Consider the following 15,732-nt stretch of genomic DNA (forward strand, 5'->3'; position numbering starts at 1 on the left):
AAATAATAAGGTGACCAATTGTCCTTTAGGGAGGACAGCCCTTCTTTTGTAAGTTCTGTCCTCCCACGAAAAGTGTCCTCCTCCATGTCCTCCTTTTTGATATTGGAAGACTAATCTGTAAATGTCCATATTCGATTGGTGCAGAGTCGATCCATTGAGTGTGATGTAAAGTATCAATATTTGTATTTGACATGACGATTCATCAAGGATCAGTACAGTGTGGAGAGACATGATTATGAGATGCATGCGCTCCTCACAGGTGACCTTGAGAGAGCGTGCAATATACTGAGCATGCTAAGGGCTTTGTGTACTTCTTACTGAAACAAGACACAGCACATTGTAGACTTACGATTATTTCTTTCTCAGTAATGTTTAATCATAGACAGGTAAGCACAATTCATGTTTTATTAATTCATTATCTATTTAATAATTTCCAAATACATATAATTTTATTTACAAGTATTTTCCCAAAATTTGAGTTTTAAAGTGGAAATCTAACCTCAAGCTATATCTATTAATAATGCATTTTGATTAAATAGTTGCATAAAACAGATGTTTTTAAATTAGAAAATGATAAATACACCTGAATATCACTCCAAATTAGTGGTTTAATTTGATATTTAGTTTTACTAAGTGAGTACTTTTTTCTTATAATTATTATTAAAAATTAATAAGCATGTAAGCATAGTTACAATATAAAATATTACAAATGATTTTATTATGCATTTATCATATTATAGTATATTATTGTTGCAATGAATAAAATATTTCGTTTATGATATTGTTTTCTTCAATTTATTTTTGTCCTTTTCATTGTAAAAAAGTTGGTCGCCTTATAAATAAGCTACTGGAAGGCAGGGACTGTATTTCATTCACACATACACATACATGCACGCACACATACACACACTTGCATGGTGCCTGCCACATCATTGGAACTCAGTAAACATTTGTTGAATGAATAAATGAATAAATGTACTCTGAGGAGATATACAGCAAGTCTGACACATCTGGGTTTTTCATTCATCTTTTCTTGGCTAATTGTGCTCATTTCCTTCAACCATTTCCAATTGGACATTATTTGGCATTTCTCACTATCCTCATTGCCCTCCTTTGCACTTCTTCAACTTCAACCCATCTAAAGTGAATTGCTAGGGTGTGAACTTGGAGAATAGTCTGACCAGTGTTGGGTCCAGTATGACTATCTTTTCCAGGAGTCTTTCAGTAGCCCCCTCCTGCCCTTGAACTTTTTTTTTTTTTTTTTAATGCCTGGACAACTTCTTGACTATGAAACCACCAAGTGCCCACCATGATCCTTAGGCCTTTACTAGTGGTCTAGGCAGGTAACAGGCATCCATTAACTTTATCTTTCTTTTCTTTCCTTCTTTTGTGGGAAGAGGAAAGGGATTACCTAAGGCCTTAACTGAAGAAAACAGGTTATAGTTGATGAGGAAGTTGGTGTAGGAAACTGGATCTTCCAATCTGTCTGTACTCCAGAGAATAGTCAATCTTGTTTCATGGCCTGACTACAGTGAGTTTTCTTTTCTTTCTTTTTTTAAATTGGATTGAATTTAGTGGGGTGACACTGGTTAATAAAATTATACAGGTTTCAGGGTACAATTCTGTAACACATCAACTGTATACTGTATTGTGTGTTCACCACCGGAAGTCAACTTCCCTTCCATCACTATTTATCCCCACTTTATGCTTTTACCTCCCGCCACCCACTTTTCCTCTAGTAATCACCACATTGTTGTGTCTATGAGGGGTTTTGTTGTTTTGTTTTCTCCTTAGTCCGTTCACTTTTCTACACGAGTTTTCTTGTAAGAAAGAAAAAGTATCAACACTCTTGGCCTCACTTATTGGATGATGGGACAAGATGCTTGAATTTGGACATGTTTTTAAAAATCCTGTATTATAGTGGACAAAAACATTTGCAGAATGTCTGTGGGCTTCTCGAATTTGGGAAGTCAGACTCTGGTTCTTCTCCCTTACGAAAAAACTGACAAAGGGCGAGATTCAATTGTTCAACTGCCAATCAGATGCACAATACGTTCTGTCTTCCAAGCAGGGTTTTCATTTTTAGTTGTTTTGGTTAGAATTTCCTTTGGTGAATTATGAGCCCCACTGGACACTCCGAGGTCTGCTCGCTGAGTCGGGGTTATCGCATCTGCCCGAGAGAGCCATTCACTTGCAGGTCAGCGACCCATTTACCGGGGAGCGGCCCCGACGCGTGAGCGCGCTCTCGAGGTGGTGTTGCCGGGCGGATCAGGCGGCCGGGGCGCGCGCGAAGCCTCACGTACGCGCGCTCAGGAACCCACGCACCCGCCCTCACTCCCGGGAAATCTCGCGATGTCGTAGCCGGGTGTTCCCGCTGCGGGTGGCTCAGGCCGTTGCTGTGGTTGCCTGAGTTGCTGCTGCGGCGGCGGCGGCGGCGGCGGTGGTAGCGGCGGCCCCGCTGGTGGAAGTGTCGGCCCTTGGGCGGATGTTGACATTGTGTTGTTGTTATTGCGACGGTAATGGCGGCGACGGCGACGGCCAGGACCCCATCTCCTCTGTAGCCTGAGTTGAGACAGCCAAGAGCCGACTGGGCGGCCTCTGAGCCCGCGGCAGCGACTCCCCTCAGCCTCCGCCGCCTCGCAGCTCGTATCCCGGCCTCAGTCCCTGGAGTCCGGCCCCTTTGGGCAGGGATCTTCCAGGCTCAGGATGGCGGATTTCGACGAGATCTATGAGGAGGAGGAGGACGAGGAGCGGGCCCTGGAGGAACAGCTACTCAAGTACTCGCCGGACCCGGTGGTGGTCCGCGGCTCGGGTCACGTCACCGTGTAAGGCCCGGAGGAGGGCGAGGGCGAGGGCGAGGGCGAGGACGGGAGGTGCGGGGCTGGGGGGTGGTGGCGGCGTTTACTCCTCGGGAGCCACCTTCTCCCGGTGTCCGTCCTGTGCGCCCGGGGCCTTTGGGAAAGTAGGCGACCAGGAAGTGAGAACTTGCTTGATTTTCATTTGTTTCGGTCTCCAAAGTGGGGACCTTCGTCCTCGACACCCCTTTTAGCAGGCCCTACGGGCCTGGGGCGATGTGACGGACCCCATCAGGGAAGGTTTTTCTTTAGGGTCAGTCCCCCGGGACACCCCTTCAGCTTCGGGAGGAAGTACACGTCTTTGTGAGGTCCCTCCCCCTTGTTTTCTCATCCAGTTACCCAGTGGTTCTCTCGTCTCATCTGGGCCTTTGAGCCTGGTGACATATGGCTCAGAGGCTAGGTCTGGGCCGTGGGAGACCCCAGTGGCAGTGGGTGATGCGGTTCCCTGTTGTGTTTGTGTATTTCACACGCCCACAGGTCTTCCCAGTTCCCTGCAGTCGATTTCTGCAGAACCAATGCAAGTTCCCGTAACTGTATGTGGCGAAAATGTGCAGATGAACATATATTTAAGACATGCAGAACGATTATGTGTACAAGTAATTTTAAAAATCTCTGTGATGGACATACTGCTCAAGTTACTGTAATATAAGTCCCTCTTTTGGGCATAAACTCTGGGATAGCTTCTTTATTTGATAAGGGTTTCTTGGAAGCCTGATTAGCCACATTTAAAAGTCGGATGCTATTCAGAAAGTAAGGAATGAGAGCTTTGGGAATGGTCATGACTAATAAAGGAATGTGAAGACTTGAACCAAATAATGAGCTCTCTGGAAGCAGGAAGTTTTGTAATGTTTCTCTGTGAAGTCCAGAGTTTTGTACAACTTGAACTATTTAGACTCTTTTGTTTGTTGAAGGCCTCTTGTTCAAATCATAGATCAAACTTCCATGCTTGTTAGATAAGCTCTCCACACTTTTGCTTTTTAGTAAAATAAAAGGACCAGTAAATCTGAGACCAACAGTTTTCATTATATTTTGGTCTAGGGTGACTGGGATGTGCAATGAGTAACTTTTAGTGTAACAGTAAGACTTCTCTTATAAGATTGTCAGCAAAATCCTTGCATTTGTCAGTACATGATATGACTAGCCATATGTATTTCTGTTTGGGTATGCTTACACAGTGCTTTCATTTCTTTAGCCTGTTAGTTTATATTCAGGTGACTTAATAGGGTAGAAACACTGCATTATCGCTGTCACAGTGCCATGAAAAGACAATGGAATTTATCACCACAATAACAGTTACTGAGTGTTTAAACTGTCATCACCAGCAGAATTAACAGTTATAACCAAATAGCATGGATATTAAATCTTTCTTTTACATATTTCACAGAACTTTTTAAGTCTCATAACCAGCCATTTAATTTTTAGCTTGACTCTTAGGACCTTTTTACATTGTTTTACACCTAAGGAGTATGTGGGTGCCTAAAGAAGGGATTTTTCAAACTTCTTCATGCTATCTGCCCACCCTTCTTCCTACAGTCTTCATATCTAAGAAGAGTTGGCAATATTTTGTTACTTGAAAGGTACAGCTATAGTTGTAATGTTTCCTCTTTTTAAGGAAAAGCTAAGCACTTTGTTGGGTAAATGAAAAATACAATAGGCAAAGTGTTCAAAACCAAATAGGTGAACAGTTACTTTGATTGTAGTTGGCTACTTAGAGAGGTTAGTAGGGTGAGAAAATTACTAGTGGTTCTCAATCTTGCTGCCCATTATAATCAACCCTGGAGCCTAAAAATCCCCTGCCTTTGCCCCAGGCCATGCCAACTGAAGGCCAAGTTTCAGAGTGAGGGTCCCAGGCATGGGTAGTTGTTTCTTTTTCAAGTCCCACTGGTGATTTTTACGTGTAGCTAGGATTGCAAACCACTGTTTCAGAGAAGCATAAGGAGGAACTATATGCCACCAGTAAAGAGTTTTCTTTCTACGTTGGGAGTTAATATTTCTGATTTCCCTCAGCCACTTCCTTCTCTTCCCTGTTACCTTGGTTTGAAACCTCTATTACTTTGGGTTGAAATCTAGTCTGCCATTACTTTGTCAAATTATCTATGCATTTTCAATTAAGATGGGGCAGTTTTAGGCCCTAACTTTAAAGATTATCAAGCATTAAATGCAAAGAGTTCATCCCATTGTGTGGCACTGTGCTCAGTAAATATTAGCCTTTATTAAGTATCCTCCACACATACAGTGATCCATAGGTATAAAGCACAGTATTAAGAAATCTGAACTGCCATTTTCAAACCTAACGGTATTTCACTTTGGTCTTATTTTTTCATTTCTAAAAAATCTGCATGAGGTTAAATTACATTAAATATTTTGATAAGAATCTTTCTGAATTGAAAACCTAAGCCTGTTATGTGGTGACATAGATAAGTATAATCATAGTAATACAAAACTTTTTTTTGCATGACTCATGCATAATTTACAAGCACTCTATGCCAGTGGGTATCCCAGTTAGTACCTACAGTACCTATAAAGGTTTTTGAAATTATTGCTTATAGGTTACTAGAACATTCAGTTTTTCTTGTCATTCAATATAAATGGAAAGCGCTGTTAAAACAGGTAAAGTAAGACTGGTTAAACTTACCACTGCCACTGCCACAGTTTTCTTTTTTTTTTTTATTTATTTATTTATTTATTTTACAGAGACAGAGTAAGTCAGAGAGAGGGATAGACAGGGACAGACAGACAGGAACGGAGAGAGATGAGAAGCATCAATCATCACTTTCTCGTTGCGCGTTGCGACTTCTTAGTTGTTCACTGATTGCTTTCTCACATGTGCCTTGACCATGGGCCTTCAGCAGACCGAGTAACCCCCTGCTGGAGCCAGCGACCTTGGGTCCAAGCTGGTGAGCTCTTTGCTCAAGCCAGATGAGCCGGCGCTCAAGCTGGCGACCTCGGGGTCTCGAACCTGGGTCCTTCCGCATCCCAGTCCGACGCTCTATCCACTGCGCCACCACCTGGTCAGGCACAGTTTTCTTTTTTAAACTGGGGAGCAGTCTTACCAATTTGAAAGTAAATGATAGTGTTTAATGAATCATCATCTGTAATCCAGATTAGTCAGTGAGGCTATAGGTCTATTCACATGTTTTTCACAGATTTCACTTTTTTTTTTTTTTTTTTTTTTTTACACAGAGAGAGAGTCAGAGAGAGGGATAGACAGGGATAGAGAGAGATGAGAAGCATCAATCATCAGTTTTTCATTGTGAGACCTTAGTTGTTCATTGATTGCTTTCTCATATGTGCCTTGACCACGGGCCTTCAGCAGACGGAGTAACCCCTTGCTGCAGCTAGCGACCTTGCGTCCAAACTGGTGAGCTTTTTGCTCAAACCATATGAACCTGCACTCAAGCTGTCGACCTCGGGGTCTCGAACCTGGGTCCTCTGCATCCCAGTCGGATGCTCTATCCACTGCGCCACCGCTTGGTCAGGCCAGATTTCACTTTTGAGTAGACCTTTATAATTGAATATTTCTTTTCTTTACCCCATTAACTATAGTATTACTTTTATTTTATAAATTACTGTATTCTCTTTTTAAAACTTTTTGATTTACTTTATTGGGGTGACATTGGTTAATAAAATTATGCAGATTTCAGGAGTACAATTCTACAATACATCAGAGATCACTGTATTCTTATGACATGATTTGGTATGTTATTATAGTGATATGAAAAACTCAGTTACTTTCCATTCTCTACTATGCACTCAGATCTTGGTTAATTTTGTGATATAATCAAATTTTGGGGATGTAAAAAGTATAATTTGCCTAAACAAAGTTTACTATAACGTGGTTTTTAATAGACCCCAAATTAGACTTATACTTTGTAATTTCATCATGATCAGTATTCTTTCTTGATACTATTCTGGATGAGTATAATAATTCTCTTCACTGTTAGACTTACATGTAGCAAATGGAACAAGATGACAACTCCAACTGGGAGAAATCTTGTGCAGAAGCATATTTTGACAAAAAAGTCATATTTGAAGGAAGAAAGGGAAATGATAAGTTCCTGTTATTGTGTAATATTTATGTACATGTATTTTTTTAAAATAAATTCTTTTTCTCTTTTTTTCTTTCCTTCTCTCTTTTTTTCTTTTACAGAGACAGAGTGAGAATCAGAGAGAGGGATAGATAGGGACAGACAGACAGGAACAGAAAGAGATGAGAAACATCAATTGTTAGTTTTTCGTTGCGACACCTTAGCTGTTCATTGATTGCTTTCTCATGTGTGCCTTGACTGTGGTGGGGCTACAGCAGACCGAGTAACCCCTTGCTCGATCCAGCGATCTTGGGTCTAAGCTGGTGAGCTTTGCTCAAACCAGATGAGCCTGCGCTTAAGCTGGTGACCTTGGGGTCTTGAACCTGGGTCCTCCGCATCCCAGTCTCACGCTCCATCCACTGCGCCACCGCCTGGACAGGCTTTATGTACATGCATTTTAAAAAGCTTGAGCTCACAATTAAAATAGGTGTGTGGGCGGGAGTGTGTTTCTTATTTTATTATGTAATAAAGATGAAAAATGTGATTAACTTATTAAGTAGTATTGGCCAGATTGGTTAATATTTTTCAATTATGGGGTTCTTTACCTCTCAAATTTGTACAAAATATAATGATTATTTTTGAAGACTACTTTTTCACAATAGTGATAGTGCTAAAGGATGTTAATATAAAAATTAGAATTTAAAACTAGTTTTAGATAAATATTTCCTAGCTAATCTATAATTATAACTGACCCTATTTGACCCTTTTTACTTCATGACCTCTTATATCAGAATTAAACTTAAGCTTTTCTAATGTTTGATTTCTAGCATAAGCCTTTTATAGAGCCAAGTTATTTTGCTGAGGTTTGTTTCCAATGTTACTATTTTCTTATTTCACTAAATTATCATGACTTTATGTACTACTCACTTCTGAACTACAAACTTCCTACCATTGCCACAAATAATTCTTCATCCTTCACCAGTTTTTATTAATGGCTGTGGGACATCACTCTTTCCTTGTCTTCATCAAAAGTGTGCTATGAAAAGTTGGAAGGTTTAGAAATGTAACTTGAAATGAGGAAATTTGGAAACTACTTTGGGGTACAATAGGATCTTTGTGTAACAGACATTGCAAGAACTCCTTGATATATATTGAGCTTTCTAATGATAGAGTCATTAAAAAATTGTCGGTCTTGAAGTGTATCAGTATTTCAAGATTCAAGACTGCTGCTAGATGCTCTTGAGTAGCAACAACCTGGACATGATTTGCCCAAGTAACAGAATCACTTAAAGAATTTTAATGTCATAACTCCCAACTTCTTTCCTCTAGCCAGCATCTTGTATGAGGCATATTCCATTTTTAAATATTAACCTTTTTGTTTTGAGATTTTTGAAGACCTTATATTTCTCCACAGGCAGCTGTTTGAGAGCAGAGATTGTACCTCCTGGTTTTTATTTCTTGACTACTTAATATGCTGTCTGGAATATTATAGGTTCTGAAATATTCTCTAAATGAGATAATTCCATACATTTTTAGAACTTGTCAGAATTGCCATAGGAATAGTTTTTTTTCCTTTCTGTGCTTCCTAACGAAGGCAAAGAATATGTTATGATGCAATTTTTTTTTTGAGAGAGAGACAGACAGACAAGTAGGGAGAGAAAGAGGTAGGGGAGGAGAGAGAGTGAGAAGCATCAGTTCATAGTTACATCACTTTAGTTGTTTACTGATTGCTTCTTGTACATGCGTTGATGGGGTGGAGGGCGGGTGGGTCTCAAGCTGAACCAGTGACCCCTTGCTCAAGCCACTAACTTTGAGCTCAAGCCAGCAACCTAGGGCTTTAAGCCAGTGACCTTTTGGGCTCAAGCCAGCGACTTTGGTATCATGTAGATGATCCTACACTCAAACCAGCAATTGGAACCTGGGACCAGAGTGTTCCAGGTTTGCACTCTATTCACTGTGCCACCACCAATCAGGCTTATGATAGAGTTCTTATAAAATCATATTCAAAAAATAAATGGCTCCTCTTTAAAATGCAAAATAAAAATCGGTAATAATGAGGAAATTGTCAAATTAAGATAGACATTTTTTCTCAGAGATTTTTTTTTTTAAGTGAGAGGAGGAGATAGACTTCTGCATGTGCCCAAACAGAATCCATCTGGAAACCTTGTCTGGGCTGATGCTTGCATCAACTGAGCTATCCTCAGCGCCTGAGGCTGACACTCAGACCATTTGAGCCACTGGATGCAAGAGGGAAAGAGGGAGAGAGGGAGAGAGGGGAGAGGGAGGGGAAGAGAAGCAGATGGTTGCTTCTCATGTGTACCCTGATTGGTGATCGAACATGGGATGTCCACACACCAGGCCAACACTCTGTTCAGTCAGCCAACTGGCCGGGGCCCAACAGTGATTTTTCTTACTCTTTGTAATTTGAAAGGAAATTAGTTTGATTTATAACATTGAACATATCTTTGATAATACGAAGAACAAAATGCTAAACATTTTATGTAGACCAACTACAAAAACTTCTCAATGGATAAACTTTCTTGAAGAAATGAGAAATATGGTGATAAACTGAAGTTTCCAAATTTGCTGTACTTGAATTTGGAATTTGCATGGTGTTTCAGTCTAAACTGTTCAATGCTGGATTCCTGCCTGCCTACAGATGTGAAATTGACTAGTACTTAACATTTTATGTGCCTAGTTAAGTGGAATACAGAGACTAACTGGTGAAAAGTAAATTATAGGAAATTAATTATGATAGCAAACAATCAAATACTACTATTATTCTAAAAAACAGTACTCTAATTAATATTATTCCAAAGAATAATATTAATTTGAGGGCTGCTTTTGAAGTCCATCTTGAGTTTGTATTTCTAAAAGGTTAAAGGCCAGGGTACTAAATCAATTCTGTAAAAGAAAGGAATCTTTTAAAATTCTATGGTATCTACTATTTGTTTCTTTTAGCTTTCTAATCTATAAAACTAAGATTTCATTCTCAATAAAATTAAGCTTTAACTATAACACATAGCAACATGCTTTTAGGTATCCTACTCTAGTTTCTTCTGTATAAGATATTTTAGTGACTTTTCATTGTTTTAGAATCCATTTATAAATTCAGATCTTATAACACTGTTTCCATGTTCATATAGTCTAGTTTTTAATCCCAGTGCAGGATTTCTTAAACTTGACCAATTATCATAATCACTAGGGCATTTAAAAAAAATGTTAGGTTTTTATTCTAGACATCCTCAGTCAGAATCTTTAGGGGAAGAGCCTAGGAATTATTATTATTATTATTATTACTATTATTATTATTGTTGTTGTTATTATTTAGTGCATGCGAGAGAGACACAGAGAGAGAGACAGACCGGGACAGACAGAAAGGAAGGGAGAGAGATGAGAAGCTCAACTCATAGTTGCAGCACTTCACTGCTTTCTCTTACGTGTTCTGACCTATGGGGCTCCAGCGGAGCCAGTGACGCCTTGCTATCCCATGCTCAGGCCATTGACCTGGGGGCTTTGAACCTGGGTCTTCAGTGTCCCAGGCCAGTGCTCCATCCACTGCGCCACCACCTGGTCAGTCAGGAATTTTTATTATTAATTAGCATTAGGTGATTCTCATATCAGATACATTTGGAAAGCAATGGATAGTCCTAAGGAAGGAGTGTGGTCTTCAGTATCAAGCGGATTGGTTTCAGTGCTCAGATACTTTCTTAACTGTAACCTAACTGTAGCTGTTAGCTTTACTGAAGTTCAGTTTTCTCATCTGCATAAGGGATAATAACACCTACCTCAGCGATTAGGTGTGAAAGGCAGAAATAATATATAATAATCTGGACCCAAAGTAGTCTTTCACCAAATTATTATCACTTATTTTGATGTTTATCCCTACATGCATATTTTTTGGTTAATCTTTACTGTTTTCTTGGAAATCAGTCCAAAAAGGTGACAAATGCTTTCCTTTAAAACAATATTTTGAGCTCAGAATTATCTGATTGAGCATAGGAAACATTTAATCAAAAGCAGATATTATCAGCATGGTACACAGTGGTATTCTTAGAGGCTGGCTAGGGTACTTTGGGGCTTGAGGTTCTTCTCTAAATGTCACTTTCTTTTGAATTTCACTTGTGTGGGTTTTTGCTGTCTGTTTACCTTCTTTCTGTCTAAGTCATCAGCTTTAGTTTGAAGATGAGACTACTAACTTTATTAGAACTATAAAGTAAGAGAAGTTCTGAGTGCTGGATTTAGATGTTTGAATATTAATACTTGGGTTTTAACATATTTGTGTCCTAAGAGTATTTTTTTTAATCTTTCATTATCAGCTGTGATATTTTCTGATAAGTAAATTTAAGAAATAATCATTACATTTATGGTAGGTATAATGTGTGGTTCTGGATAGATAGCTATGAATGAAACACAGTTTATCATGGACATACAGCTAATAGACAAACTATGTCTGAGAAAATTGTTGTGAAGGAGACTGACAGAATGCTGTGATTGAGAATAATGTGATTAGGGAGAACCCCTCTGTGGAAAACATTTAGAAAGAATGAAAGACCCCTGGAGGACAGTAAAATAAGCTTGCCTTGCTTTAGAAACTGAAAGGCTACTTCTGTTTTGTGGCTAGAATATAGTGAACAAAGGGGATAGCACCTTGAAATGAGGATGGTAAGCTTATTAGGGGCCAGAAAAGGTTATAGAGGGATTAGACTGAAACTGAGGAGGAGTGTTCAGGGGGCCATTGGAACAATCTAGATTAGACATGATAGTGACCAGGTTTAGGGTGATAGTCTTTACATAAAGGAAATACTGCAGTGCTGGCTGTAAGCCATCTAATTTCACAACTTCACTATGAGGTGTGGCACTTTTGGCACTTTTGCCATCCCATTCTTCAGTTGTGTGTGTGTGTGTGTGTGTGTGTTTATTTTTTTGCTTGTTTGTTGTTTTGTTTTGGCTTCATGAAGGGTGAGGTCAGGGAACTGTCTGTGGCTGCCCTTACTGTTGACTAAAGACTGTCTTGATGGCATACCTGCATTTCCTGTTCTACTACCACAGGGCAGCTAGTATGCCAGGAGAACTGCACGTACTGGATGGAGAAGGGCTTTCCCGCAAAATCATAGATTTTGGAGTAAGGACTTTACTTTGTAAAGTGGTATCCTTTAGCTACAAGATGTGTGGTGGTTGACGATGATCTGTTTAATAGATTTGAGGAAAAGATTGTTTGTTACATCTTTACATTTAAAACTGAATTGTATATACAAGGGCCAAAATTTTCTCAGAGTCCTAGAAAAAATGATTTTTCTTAAGCTTTTTTCCATCCTATTAGTAAATGAAGTTTACTTAAGGTAGAGTTGGTTGTACTTTGGGGTAACCTGTCGTAGCTTTTGATGGTTAAGAAGTGGATGTGTGTGTATTTAATTTGACAAGCATGTATATATACATGCTTCCTTGCGAGAGTTCCTTTCCCATTTTCTCTTTGATCTTGTATTATAGTTATAATGAAGTCTTTGGTTAGTCCAGTGAAGGAATTCCTATGTACCTAGTCTTCTTTCTCTGCCCCTGCTAAACTGTTCAATGATAAATATTATTTGAAATTGGTACAGTTTTACAGGGCAAAAAGCCAGAGACCCCAATTGTAGTGTGCTTAAATGATGATTAGGAGAGAGACAGAGAGAGGGACAGATAGGGACAGACAAACAGGAAGGGAGAGAGATGAAAAGTATCAATTCTTCGTTGCGGCTTCTTAGTTGTTCATTGATTGCTTTCTCATATGTGCCTTGACTGGGGGGCTGCAGCAGAGTGAGTGACCCCTTGCTCAAGCCAGTGACCTTGGGCTTCAAGCCAGAGATCATGAGGTCATGTCTATGATCCCATGCTCAAGCCAGCAACCCTGTGCCCAAGCTGGCAACCTTGAGGTTTCTAACCTGGATCCTCTGTATCCCAGTCCAACACTATCGCACTGTGCCACCACCTGGTCAGACTGAATCTGAAATTTCTAGTTTATATGTTCATAGGTCTTGTCACGTCTATAGGAATATAACATTTTTTGAGTCTGTGGAGGTTGAATGTCTCAGAATCCAAAATATCCATAACTGAATTCATGATCTTTCCCTCAAATCAGCTTCAACTGCAGTTGCTATTCTCCTTTGATGGCAGATCTGGCATCCTACTTGCTTAGGTTAAAAAGCATTTAACACATCCTTGATGTCCCTCTTTGTCTTCTACTACATTAAGTCCGTTAAGAAATTAATCCATTGGCTCTATCTTCAAAGTATATTCAAAATTCAACCACTTTTTTTTTACTATCATCTCTTTTGTACCTCCATACTTCTTTTCTTTTTCCTGTTTCCACTGCTTCTCAGCCTTTACAGTTCATCTGCCACAATGATCCTTTTAAAATAAAAATCAGATCATATCTATTCTGTATCAAGCCTCCCCAAATCTTTCCATCTTCAAAGTTAAAGTCCCTTTTAGTGGCCTGTAAAACCCAAACTAATAGGGTACATCATTACTTCTCTGACTCCTTTTCTACTATTCCTTCATTTGATTACCAGATCTAACCACACTAGCCTCCTGTCCAGGCATGCCCTGAGCTTTGGGGTTTTGCCCTGGCTGATTACACTTTCTAGAATATTCCACTGATATCCAAATGGCTAGCTCTTTCTCCTTCTCCAAATCTTCCACAATTATCTTCTTAATGAGTCCTGCTCTCTACTTAAAATTAAAACTCATCTACCTACTCTTTATTTTGTGCTACCTTTGTCTTTCTTTTTCATAGTGCTGCTTCCATCAGGATGAGAGATGTGCCAGACTTCATTGATAAAGGGCGCAAACTTTTGACAACCTTCTCTTGCATAAAGAAAAACTCAAACTTTTTTGAGAAGAGTTAAAGTTTTGAAACTTTCTTTCTGTTTTACAGCAGCTGTCCAACCTATAAAATGTGAACCCAGTAAATCCTTGATAACTTCTTTTCTTTTTTCTATTTTTTTATTTATTTTTTATTTTTTGCATTTTTCTGAAGCTGGAAACAGGGAGAGACAGTCAGACAGACTCCCTCATGCGCCCAACCGGGATCCACCCGGCACGCCCACCATGGGGCGACGCTCTGCCCATCCTGGGCGTCGCCATGTTGCGACCAGAGCCACTCTAGCGCCTGAGGCAGAGGCCACAGAGCCATCCCCAGCGCCTGGGCCATCTTTGCTCCAATGGAGCCTTGGCTGCGGGAGGGGAAGAGAGAGACAGAGAGGAAGGCGCGGCGGAGGGGTGGAGAAGCAAATGGGCGCTTCTCCTGTGTGCCCTGGCCGGGAATCGAACCCGGGTCCTCCGCACACTAGGCCAACGCTCTACCACTGAGCCAACCAGCCAAGATAACTTTTTTTCTTAATAACTTTGGCATAGTATTTGATCTTTGTATGACCCTGAGGGGTTAGTTGTCTTACCTGAGGCAGATTAAACCAGAAGGGAGATTTGCTCTCTTAAGATAATATACCTAGTTTGTATAAGAACCAGGATTAGAATTCGGGCATTCTGTCCCTTGTGTTTCCATCTCAGCACAGAAACTGCTTTGTGCTTTTCAGCCTTTGTCTCACCTGCCTGGATTCCTTACCCAAGTTGCTTGCCCATATATTAGCTGTAAGCATTTTAATATTGCCTGGCTTTCCTGAACCCAGCACCTTTTTCTGTACCTCGTTTCCTCTACACTATCCCCTGACCTCGAAGAGGTTGGCAAAAAGTAAAAATCTTTGACAGTTATCAGCGAATTTGATCATTGACAATTCTGTTTGCTAAGCTGTTTGAACATAGTATTTATGAAGTCATTGAGATCTAGACATTCTCTAATTTGTCAAGTTAATCCATGGTGGAAATTAAATGATAATATTGCCCATTTTATTAGAAGGATAATAACTATAATAGAAACATAGGAGACATTTACATTGTTTTATAATATTAAAAGCAGTTACAACATACAGCGTTTATGCCATGTACTGTTGATGCTTTCTTTAAGTATATGAACTCATTTAATGAATTAGGCCAGTATTATTTCTGGTATATAAATAGGGAAACTGAGGCTCAGAAAAGGTAACTAATTTGCTCAAAGTGACACATCTAATAAATGGCAGTGTCAAGATTACATTCCAGGCAGTTGATTTCAGATTCTCTCAGAATCTGTTTGCTTACAAGTACAAGAACCAAATGCAACAAACTTATGTGCTCTGTTATTCATAAAAATAAACATAACAAAATTCTGTTGTTGGATTTTATGTACAAATATGAAAAGTTCAAAAAAACATTTTTTTCTAGATCCATATGAGAATATTAACATTTGTTATGTATTCGTTTTAATTTTATAATTTTTAAAAGGTTTGTATTGATTTTAGCAAGAGAAGGAGGGGGGAGAACAAGAGACAGGAACATTGATCTGTTCCTGTATGTGCCCTTACTGGGGATCAAACTAGCAACCTCTGTGCTTTGGATGATGCTACAGAGCTATCCATCCAGAGCTATAATTTCTATTTGATGAAAAAAGTTTTTTTTCTTTCAATTCTAAAATAGTTTCTCAATTTATGAAGTTTCTAGGTCAGGAGTTATACATTTTTATTTTTATTTTTGACAGAGTCAGAGAAAGGGACAGATAGGGAAAGACAGACAGGAAGGGAGAGAGATGAGAAGCATCAGTTCTTCCTTGTGGCATCTTAGTTCATTGCTTTCTCTTATGTGCCTTGACTAGGGGCTACAGCAGAGCAGGTGACCCGTTGCTCAAGCCAGTGACCTTGGGCTCAAGCCAGCGACTTTGGGCTTCAAGCCAGCAACGTTTGGGCTCCAGCCAGCGACCATGGGGTCATGTCTGTGAT

General features: G+C 39.7%; 1 protein-coding gene across 2 annotated transcripts in view; it reads left to right on the forward strand.

Moving 5' to 3' along the window:
• Nucleotides 1-2,354: 2,354 nt before the first annotated feature.
• CHIC2 (cysteine rich hydrophobic domain 2) overlaps nt 2,355-15,732 on the forward strand; it is a 45,820-nt gene continuing 32,442 nt past the window's right edge. For both annotated transcript variants that reach the window (XM_066232507.1, XM_066232508.1), the window contains exon 1: nt 2,355-2,825. In XM_066232507.1, the coding sequence (XP_066088604.1) occupies nt 2,707-2,825 (119 nt within the window). In that variant the 5' untranslated portion in view covers nt 2,355-2,706. The remainder of the gene's footprint in view (nt 2,826-15,732) is intronic.

Source organism: Saccopteryx bilineata, chromosome 5 (assembly GCF_036850765.1).
Source record: "Saccopteryx bilineata isolate mSacBil1 chromosome 5, mSacBil1_pri_phased_curated, whole genome shotgun sequence".
In the NCBI taxonomy this organism is placed as follows: Eukaryota; Metazoa; Chordata; class Mammalia; order Chiroptera; family Emballonuridae; genus Saccopteryx; species Saccopteryx bilineata.